Raw genomic sequence first — 11,386 nt, 5'->3', positions numbered from 1 at the left:
CGATGAGCCTATGACTATGAGGGCAGTTACTATATTAGGAGGCCCATCTAATTGAATGTCATTTCAGATTTAAGAGTAATTGAATAAACCAAGTGAACTTGAAATGAATTTACAATTACAAATAGTATTTTGCTGAGCTACACATCTCACTAATTACACTATAAAATTGTAATTTTTGTTGCCTAAAAGGGATGGTAATACGTGAAATAAATTAATGAAAGCCTCATTGTGCATTAGAGAATTGGACATATTATGAGCTTCATTATTGTCATATTGGAAAAATACATTAGTTCAGTTAATATTAGATCTCCTGGGTTATTTGTTGTCTTACCAAAACGCCGTAAACTAAGTCAGAAAAGGCCTTCGAGAGCCGAAAATTGAAAGCAACCCCCGAACCACTGTAGAGATGGCATGGGTAGCTTCCTTGCGTCAAATAGGACCTGTGGGGACATTACCGTTGTAATTAGCACTTATACGTTGGGAGTTGGCGTGAAAAACACCGTAAACTTAGCCAAAAAAGGCATTTGAGGGTGGAAAATTCAAATCAGCCCTCGAAGCTTTCTATGGATGGCACGGGTAGCTTCATTGTGTCAAATAGGACCTGTCGAGATAGACGGGACGTAATTAGCATGTATACGTTGGGAGTCGGTGTGAAAAACGCCGTAAACTTAGCCAAAAAAGGCCTTCGAGGGCCAAAACTTGAAAGCAGCCACTGAACCACGGTAGGGATGGCACAGGTAGCTTCCTCATGTCAAATAGGACCTGTGGGGACATACGGGATGCAATTAGCATCTGTACGTTGGGAGTTGGCGTGAAAAACGCCATAAACTTAGCCGAAAAAGGCCTTTGACGAGCCAAAAATTCAAATCAGCCCCCGAAGCATTCTATGGATGGAACGGGTAGCTTCATTGTGTCAAATAGGACCTGTGGGGACAGACGGGACGTAATTAGTACGTTTATGTTGGGAGTTGGTGTAAAAAACGTTGTAAACTTAGCTGAAAAAGGCCTTCAATGGCCGCAACTTGAAAGCAGCCCCCGAACCATGGTAGGGATGGCACAGGTAGCTTCCTCATGCCAAATAGGACCTGTGGGGACTACGGGATATAATTAGCACGTATACGTTGGGCGTTGGCGTGAAAAAGCCATAAACTTAGTCGAAAAAGGCCTTTGACGGGCCAAAAGTTCAAATCAAGCCCCGAAGCATTCTACAGATGGCATGGGTAGCTTCATCGTGTCAAATAAGACCCTGTGGGGACAGACGGGACGTAATTAGCACATATACTTTGGGAGTTGGTGTGAAAAACGCCGTAAACTTAGCCGAAAAAGGCCTTCGAGGGCCGAAACTTGAAAGCAACCCTCGAACCATGGTAGGGATGGCACGGGTAGCTTCCTCATGTCAAATAGGACCTGTGGGGACATACGAGACGTAATTAGCACCTGTACGTTGAGAGTTGGCGTGAAAAAGGCCATAAACTTAGCCGAAAATGTCCTTTGACGGGCCAAAAATACAAATCAGCCCCTAAAGCATTGTACGGATCGCACGGGTAGCTTCATTGTGTCAAATAGGACCTGTGGGGATAGACAGGATGTAATTAGCACGTATACGTTAGGAGTTGGTGTGAAAAACACCGTAAACTAGCCGAAAAAGGCCTTCAAGGGCCGAAACTTGAAAGCAGCCCCCGAACCACAGTAGGGATGGCACACGTAGCTTCCTCATGTTAAATAGGATCTGTGGGGACATATGGGACGTAATTAGCACGTGTACGTTGGGAGTTGGCGTGAAAAACGCCATAAACTTAGTCGAAAAAGTCCTTTGACGGGCCAAAAATACAAATCAGCCCCTGAAGCATTCCACGGATGGCACAGGTAGCTTCATTGTGTCAAATAGGACCTGTGGGGACAGACGGGACGTAATTAGCACGCATACGTTGGGAGTTGGTGTGAAAAACGCCGTAAACTTAGCCGAAAAAGGCCTTCAAGGGCCGAAACTTGAAAGCAGCACCCGAACCATAGTAGGGATGACACTGGTAGCTTTCTCATGTCAAATAGAACCTGTGGGGACATACGGGACATAATTAGCACGTGTACATTGGGAGTTGGCGTGAAAAACGCCATAAACTTAGCCGAAAAAGGCCTTCGAGGGCCAAAAATTCAAATCGGCCCCCAAAGCAGTCTATAGATGGCACGGGTAGCTTCCTTGTGTGAAATAAGACCTGTGGGGATAGACGAGACGAAAACAGCACGCATACGTTGGGAGTTGGTACGAAAAACGCGATACACTTAGCCGAAAAAGGCCTTCGAGGGCCGAAACTTGAAAACAACCCCTGAACCACTGTAGGGATGGCACGGGTAGTTTCCTCATTTCAAATAGGACCTGTGGGGACAAACGGGACATAATTAGCACGTGTACGTTGGGAGTTGGCATGAAAAAGGCCATAAACTTAGCCGAAAAAGGCCTTTGAGGGCCAAAAATTCAAATCAGCCCCCGAAGCAGTCTACGGATGGCACGGGTAGCTTCCTTGTGTGAAATAAGACCTGTAGGGACAGACGGGATGAAAACAGCACGCATACGCTAGGAGTTGGTGTGAAAAACGCTGTACACTTAGCTGGAAAAGGGCTTTTGGGGCCTTAAATTAAAATCAGCCCCCGAAGCACTCTATGGATGGCAAGGGTAGCTTCCTCATATCAAATAGGACCTGGGAGGACAGACGGGACGTAATTAGCACCCGTACATTGGGAGTTGGCATGATAAATGCCATAAACTTATCCGAAAAATGCCTTTCGGGGCCGGAAAGCTTATAAATATATATGTTATATAAGCATCTCTATATATTTAGTTTTATGAATAAAATACCAACACATGTAAGTAGACGTTGTGAATAAAATACCAACACATTTTATGAATAAAATACCAACACATTTAACCATCTGAATTGTAACCTATTTGTGACTTTCAATCATGATTGCCAAGACATGGACTATATATCATCATCTGGTACAGCATCACTGTTGTGGCTGAACAACTTCTTCTTGAATTGGAATTTTAAGTGTTTTGCTCAACAAAAGAATGACTGTGAAGCTGATTAAAAAAAAAAGAAATTTTGGAGCTAATAAATGAGACCAGTGTCATAATCTTTTCATGGCAACTGTGAATCTGTGCTGATCATTCAACTTTAACCTTCCTCTCAGTTTTGTATTTTTCTGAAATGGTATCTATGAGCATATATTGTGGTGGAAACAAAATGATAGGTACTTATTCACTCTGTTTTAGTGAGAGCCTTATGTGCTGGTTCATCATTTTTTTGTTTATGCTTAGATACATGATGGCAAGTGTGAAGGGAAGGGCACATGACGTGGGGTCCTGCCCCCTCAAACGTTTGTACATACCTTTTTGTTGAAAATTTTTGTTTACAATGAAACTAATAGGTGTAATTTTTGTTGTGTAGATGGCTTTTGGCATTGACATGTGGATCTTCTATTTTTTTTGTCCGGAAGATAATTCACAGCTTTGCAAATTTGGGAAGTTTTTGGTCGTCCTCAACTTTTTGTGTGGAATTTGGATGAATTGTACGTATAATTTTTGACGGGGTACATAGTATTTTTGGAACTTGTATTAATCGCTCTGGTCGTATATATAGATTACCTTTTGTCGTGGTACATATTACCATGGTAATTTGTACCATGCCAAATAGTCATTACAATGCATAATATAGAAAAATGTTTTGTGTATAGAGGACGCTGTTTTTGTAACATATTCGGATGTATGACGTTATTATTTGTAATTGGAATATATTAGTTTGTTTGTATATAAGTTTACATTATAAGGTGTTTTTTTTTTTTTAATGATTGTATGTGAAACATGCATTACGGAATAGGTGATAATATATATATTAATTTGTTTGTATACTTATTACAGGTTGTTGTGGATATATACAAGTTGTGAAAAAATTTTATTAAAACGAAAAAAACAAAACAAAAATAAAAATGACGTTTTTGGTGACAAAACAATTGGTAGCCAAAATAAATAAATAAATCTTTTGGCGACTAAATATTTAGTAGCCAAAACGAATTGAAAACAGTTTTGGCGACTAATTTTTTAGTAGCTAAAACTCAAAACACTTTTTGGCGACTAAATATTTAGTTGCGAAAACATAAACTATATGTCATAGGCGACTAAATTCTGTAGTAGCTAAACAAACCTTTCCGCGACAAAACATTTAGTAGCTAAAAATAGCACTATTGGCGACTACTAATTTGGTCGCCGTAGATAATTGAATTTTTTGGAGACAAAAAATTTAGTAGCTGAAGATGTGAGTTAAATGAATTGATGTACCCTTTGGACAACTAATGTGTTAGTCACCAATCTGACTCATCAACGACTAATCCACTTTTAGTTGCTAATACTGCTACTTTTGCCTACTAAAATATTAGTCGCCATTATGTTGGACTTTTGGCGACTAAATTTGTTTTAGTCGTCAAAACCTTCGCTGACAATGTACCCGCGACAAAGCCAGCGACCAAAATTTTTGGTCAGGAAAGCATTTCGGCGACTAAAATCAATTCTTTTGGCGACTAAATTTTTAGTCACCAAAAGTGTATTTTCTTGTAGTGAAAGCCCGGCCCATCGGCCCACTCAAGGCTTAGCCCGAGGCCTAGTGTCAGTTTTTATGGAAAAAAATAAAATTTTAGTAAATAAAAAATAAAAAAATGGTCATGCCTAAGGCCCAGCCTGCTCAAGGCCCGAGTAACCTCTAGGCTTAGGCTTGGGCTGCAATTTTGCACAAGTGGGCCCACCTAGTCTGGTCCGAATTTTGGTGGGAGTCCGCACGGCCCGACAATGAGTCAAAGCTAAATTTACACCTCTACCATCGTGTCCAAATTCTCCTCCTTTCTAGAAACATATTTTTATCATAATAAGACATTAATAAGGAAAAAAAAATTTATACACATCTCTTTTTAGTGGGTGTGTACCATATACCTTAATTATAATATTTTTGAATTTTTATTATGATTTATTTTGATATTAGTTATAACTCATTTTAGTGTTATTGTCATATTGGTTATAATATTATTTTAGTTATGATTTAAAATATCTTTTCTTATACCTCATATAATGTTTAGTTATATGATTTTTTTAGTTATGATTGGCAATGATTTAGTTATGACATTTGTGATATAATAATCAACATCATAAATGTCATAACTTGCATAAGGGTATATACCATAACATAATCCAAATAAAAATACTTCAAATTCAAAAATAAAATAAAATAATATTAAAGTGCATTTCTTTCTTTTTTTTGTATAAAAAAAAACATGGGCCACAACCAATGTAATTTTATTTTAACTTTAAATTTAAAATTGTTACATAGTTTAAATTTTAATAAAAAGAATAAAATTAATGTCACCCACAAAAAATTCATACATATAATAACAACGTATGTAACCCATAATAAACCTTTGCAAAACAAATTTAGGTCAAGTTTGGCTACAAAGAAAAAAGTGTACTTATTTCATCTTTTTATCTTTTTTGGGTCACATCAATCAACATCTCCTCTCTACTTTTTCTACACATAATACAAAAAAAATTAAAAAATACACTTATTTAGTCTTTCCAGACTAGGCCTTAAAGTGTACCTTTCACGTCTAAATCCCGCGACTGCGTATTATAAAGGGGAAATTACTTTTTGATGGGACATAATTCTTTTTTTTTTTGTCATATGAAAAAATGCAAGTTATACTCACACCCACGACTCTTATCTAATTAATGACCAACAATGAGAGAAATCACTAATTTTGGAACTCTAAAAAGATCATTAATAATATGATATTTAATAAAAAAATAAGATAATGTTAAGGACATCAAATTTTCTACTAAATAAATGACTAAATGTATTACATGAATATGAGGTCCGCAATTTTGTGAATCTCACACCCATGTGAGACATTTGATCATTTATTTAGTAGAAAATTTAAAACTTCTAACATTTTTCAAAAAAATAAAACACCAAAATCAAAATATTAAATCATTTATAGTGAGATCTACTACCATATTATTAGTGATAACACTAATTATTGATCTCACTCATTCAATTAATGACGACCAATTTTGTCGCTCATTCAAAAGTCTACAAAAGATAAACAAGCCAGTTTTCCAACCAATCAAAAGAAAGAGAAATTTTCATCAAAATGACCAGATCAGCCGCCCACTGAGCCAACATCATGCATCTCCAAAAATCTAAAAACCATGGTTTTTTTTTTTTTTTTTTTTCCTCTTAGGATGGTTCGACGCGCCCTAAATAAGCAGTTTATTTATTTATTTGTTACAAGTTATTATATGACATTTTTATTTGTTTGCATATTTTTGCATAAAACGTCAATCGACTAAAAATAAACAAATTTGAAGAAAATAACGTTTAAATTTTTAATTTTGTCAATTTAAATCGTAATTTTATAATATATTTTCAATCTAAATCATAGGGGTGAGCATAGTCCGGATTAGACCGGATTGGAGTAAAACCAGAACCAATCCGTTATCTACGGATCCTGAAAAATTGGAACCAATCCAATCTGTTTAAATCGTGGAACCAATCCGAACCAATCCATTTAAATACGGATTGGATCGGTTTAGGACCACGGATTTATATAATTAAATAACAAAAATATATATATAACACTTTATTTCCATAAAAATATAAATATAGCACCATATTAGTTTCACAATGGCAATATGTCTTTTCATAATAGCGACAAACTGTTCTAAAATTTAAACAACCATAAAGAAACTAGTTCCACCATAAGTATTTAGACCATTACAAATTAACACTAAAAACTAGCAAACAAAAGTAATAAAAGAAGATACTATGCAAGTTTAAGTTTGGATTTAAGTTTTTTATGAAATAAGAGAAGATACTATGCAGGAGGGTGTATAATAAAAATATAGACTATTTGTATACGGTCCGGATCGGTTCCAATCCGGAACCGTGGGATTCAATCCGGAACCAATCCGTGAACTACGATTTTTAATTTTTCAATCCGGAACCGAACCACGGATTCAAAAAACCAATCCAAACCTACTGGATTGGACTGGACTGGATCGGATTACGGATTTCACGGATTCCTTGCTCAGCCCTACTAAATCATATGTCTATTTTCATTAAATTAAAATAATTTAAAAAGTATTTTAGTCATTAAACTTAATATAAATGTACATAATGACTAAAAAAAAATTTATTGGTTTAGTCAACGAAATAGTCAATAGTTTAAATTTAAAAAAAATCAAAATATTAAAATTTAAATTAGAAACTCCAGATATATTTTATTTTTTGGGTGATTTTTTTTTTCTTTTTTTGTAATTTTTTTTTTTATAATCAATAAAAAGCATTCTTAATAATGAACCCTTGTTAGAGTTGACAATTAATTGATATGATACCACCTCGACAATTAATTGATATGATACCACCTTCTTTTAACCTTGAAATAGAATTCACCAATTGTCCTTGGCATAGATGATCTTGTTGGGGCTCATCACGTAAGGGTGTTCATTGACTTGAAATAAATCAAGAATTAAATTCATTTTTACAGTATTAGCAACCAATTCAGTCGGTAAAATTTTTGAAATCGAATTAGAATTAAATTATAAAAAAATTAATAATTCGGTTCCACAGTTCTAAACTAAAAAAATTATCATTATATCTAGACTAATTAATTTAATAAAAATTAATTATAACTCTACAAACATTCCAAAATTTTCATAAATATACTTTAAGTTTTAAAATATTCTTTAAACTAATTTTTATAAAAATGTGTAAATTATATAAATAGTGAAAAAAAATTAAATGTGTATATTTTTGTATAGAGATAAAGTAATATATAAATATAGTAAACGAAAGTTTTGCGAATGCCAAAATGAGATAAAGGCATGAAAAAGTCATTGAAATGAAGTCAATGCCAAAATGATTTTCTTCTAACCTCAAAATAGAATCCACCACGTACTCATTAAAATTAACAAAAACATTGAATTCTAAATGAATAATTACAAGAAATTTTTTATTAGGGTATAATTTATCATTGAATAATACATAATTTTGATACACCAAAAATTATTTTGAAGGAATTTTTTTTTTTTTTTTAACTGATGGATACTAGAATCAATAACCTAAATGAATACTCAGTTATGCTATAAATGTATAGAAGATTTTCACACAATGAGATAGATGTAAGACAGAGACTAGATATCACATGTATTTAAACTACTTCTATGAGTTATTTCTATAGTGACCAACTTTATTAGTTGTGTGATTAGTGACTTAATTGTTAGCTATCTAAAAACTACAGAACCAATGCGAGACTGAAAATAAATAGGAGAGAAGAGGGGATTGATAGCTTTCAAAAATATAGAAACTTTGCTACACGGAGATGGAACAAGAAATGAAATGTCCTTAATGGATATGGATCCATATAATTTTTCATCACTCGAAAGATCTATTACCAATGTATAGTGGTCAAATAGGATCATTTTCCTCTCGAGATTATATATCATATGTATCACTCATTCATTATCTTATATTTATGTCTAATTTTATAATAAAAAAAAATCTATTGCCCATTCATTAGTGAGTCGTCAACTATCTCAGTAAAGGAAAGAAGAAAAAAAAACTAACTCAAATGTCAACAACTTTCATTTTCATCCCCTTATATTTATCAGAGTCAACATCTAGGAACTATGCAAACTTCAATTGATAAACAAACCAAGTTTTCACTCATTATAGTACATAGGTATAACAACAACGACGATGATGGAGATTAAGGTTGAGGTAATCGCTAGAGAAACCATCAAGCCATCTTCTCCGACACCCCATCACCTTAAAACTTACAAACTCTCTCTTATCGACCAATTCGCGCCTGCATCATACACGCCACTAGTTCTCTACTACGCCACATGCGGCGGTTCTAGTTACGAAGAAAGAACCCAACTTTTAAAAAACTCCCTCTCTCAAATCCTAACTCGCTACTACCCTCTAGCTGGAAGAATCAAAGATCCTCTCTTTGTTGATTGCAACGACGACGGCGTTGATTACATTGAAACTCGAGTCTACTGTCCAATTTCCGCCATTCTTAAGCAACCCAAAAGTGAATTACAAAACCATTTCATTCCAATCAAATTTAAGGAATCGGGGTCCGGATCTCTCTTACTCATCCAGGCTAGCTTCTTTGAATATGGAGGAATGGCTATAGGCATCTATACTAACCACAAACTTGCCGATGCGGCCTCCTTCACCACATTCCTCAAGGCCTGGGCTGCCACTGCGTCCGGATTCCCTGACGTAGTAAGTCCAGATTTCACAGCACCCTCTATATTCCCAGCAAGAGATGACTTTCAGACCCTTCCATCACAAGTTTATGAGAAACCACCACAGAAGGTTGCTGTCAGGAGGTACTGTTTTGACAATGAAATGGCTATACTCAAAATAATTTGAAAGAGAGATTTGAAGAATAAAGAATATATTCATTCATTCTCATTCTTACATAGCAGCTCTATATATATATATATATGAAGTTTTAAAACAATTTTGACATTCTAATTTTAAGGCATTTTAAATACTAAACCCCACTATTTTGTAAACCACTAAAATGATAACAAAATAAGATTTATTAACATACCACTAGGGACCAAATTATCAATCCATCTTGGCATTTGATTGCAAATTCTGAGTAACTTTTTGGGTAAACATGACTCCAAAATTACTAAAAACAAGTTTATTTTCTCAACAGGTACGTCTTCAACGCCTCCAAACTTCACGCTCTCAAGGCGGAAGCAGCCAACGCGAGGGTACAACAACCTACCCGCGTGGAGGCTGTCATGGCACTCCTTTGGAAATGCGCTATGGATGCTTCTAGATCAAGATTGGGATTGGCATCGACCAATCCAAGGAGGCCATCTATATTAGTCATATCAGCAGATATGCGACCACGTCTTGTGCCGCCATTACCAGAGAGTTCGTTCGGAAACATAGGACGCCCACTAGTAGTGCACGCCAATGATGAGAGTGAGAACGAAATGAACTTGTCAAACTTGGTAAGTAGCATAAGGGAAAGTAAGCTAGAACTAAGCAAAAATTGTGGAGTGTCGGAGATTTGTGGGTTGTTGATGGAGTTGGGAAAGTTACAGATGAGAGGAGGTGAAGTGGATATGTATACACATACAAGTTGGAGTAGGATGCCATTGTATGAAGCTGATTTTGGGTGGGGAAAGCCAACTTGGGGGACGATTGGTCATATAGAAGTGCCTAATGTTGTTGTGTTGAGTCCTTCAAGAGATGGTGAGGGGATTGAAGCATGGGTTACCTTGATTGAAGAAGACATGGCATTTTTTGAATGTAACAAGGACTTGCTAGACTTTGCTACTATAAATCCTAGTCCTCTCACCTCTCTCAACTGAGTTAGTACACTCTACTACTGGATCAAATCAGTCATGCAATCCAAAATCTTCAATTGTGTTACGATAGTACTGCTTTTGTGTTTGATGTGTCATTTATTGTTAAAATTGAAGTTATCTTTTTAGGTACTTTCTGTTGTGTCCCCTTCAAATAAAAAAAAAAAACTGTAATTCTAGTCTTATTTATGTTTTGTGGGTTTTTGCATTATTCCTTTTAATTGTGTTGTATGTTTTTCAATATGTTTTTTTCCTTTGACTGTTGATTCCTCTCTCACATTATTTGAATTTGAATTCTCTCTAAGCACTTTATTAGGAGGGATACTACAAACCAAGAAAAATACATTAGAATTTATTCAAAATATTAATGTGATTCAGATTCATTTTATTGGCCAAAATCTGAGATCCAAAATTTGGGTCCTCGACTTTCTACTTTATTAGATCAATTACTAAAAGTAACCAATAATGTTGTACTTGAAAATTCGATGGCCAGAATTTTACTAGAGGACATTAAAAATAATAATAACAAAAAAAAGAGTACCAACTTATTAACATGTTGTGCTTATTCACCCAAAAAACATGTTGTGCCTTGCATTCTGACCAAATCCTTTGTTGGGCTAAAATCCTTATATTTAGTTAAAATTTTCAGAATTCATTTTTGAAAGTTCTTTTAAAAATTACAAGTTAATATAACAAAAACAAATGCTAAAAAAAATATTTTAAAATTTTTAAAATTATTTTTGTCCAAAAAAATGAGAAAAATCATACACAAATAATGAGATTTCATTTTTATTTCACCAAACTAGTTTTTCAAAATTTCTCAAAAACAAATCCTGAAAACTAAATCATACTAAATCAAATATGACATTAGGATAGTGACTAGTGAATCAGATTTCTCCATATTTTAGTTTTTGCGACCCACGCAAAACAATTCCTTCACATAGATCAAGC

General features: G+C 34.8%; 1 protein-coding gene across 1 annotated transcript; it reads left to right on the top strand.

The window, feature by feature from the left end:
• The first annotated feature begins 8,673 nt into the window (after positions 1-8,673).
• Positions 8,674-10,618, top strand: LOC114280453 (akuammiline synthase 1). The gene is made up of 2 exons (XM_028222829.2): positions 8,674-9,436; positions 9,775-10,618. The coding sequence occupies exons 1-2, from the start codon at positions 8,796-8,798 to the stop codon at positions 10,439-10,441; spliced, it is 1,308 nt and encodes a 435-aa protein (XP_028078630.2). The 5' UTR covers positions 8,674-8,795; the 3' UTR covers positions 10,442-10,618.
• Positions 10,619-11,386: the final 768 nt, after the last annotated feature.

Source organism: Camellia sinensis, chromosome 3 (genome assembly GCF_055761805.1).
Source record: "Camellia sinensis isolate YWXY chromosome 3, ASM5576180v1, whole genome shotgun sequence".
Lineage (NCBI taxonomy): Eukaryota > Viridiplantae > Streptophyta > Magnoliopsida > Ericales > Theaceae > Camellia > Camellia sinensis.
This window is presented reverse-complemented; position numbering and strand designations above follow the sequence as displayed.

Bases quoted from the DNA above. Each gene is read 5' to 3' on its own strand.
- LOC114280453 (XM_028222829.2), top strand. From the start codon at position 8,796: ATGATGGAGATTAAGGTTGAGGTAATCGCTAGAGAAACCATCAAGCCA. The intron at 9,437-9,774 runs GTACTGTTTTGA...TTTTCTCAACAG, and splicing joins CAGAAGGTTGCTGTCAGGAG to GTACGTCTTCAACGCCTCCA.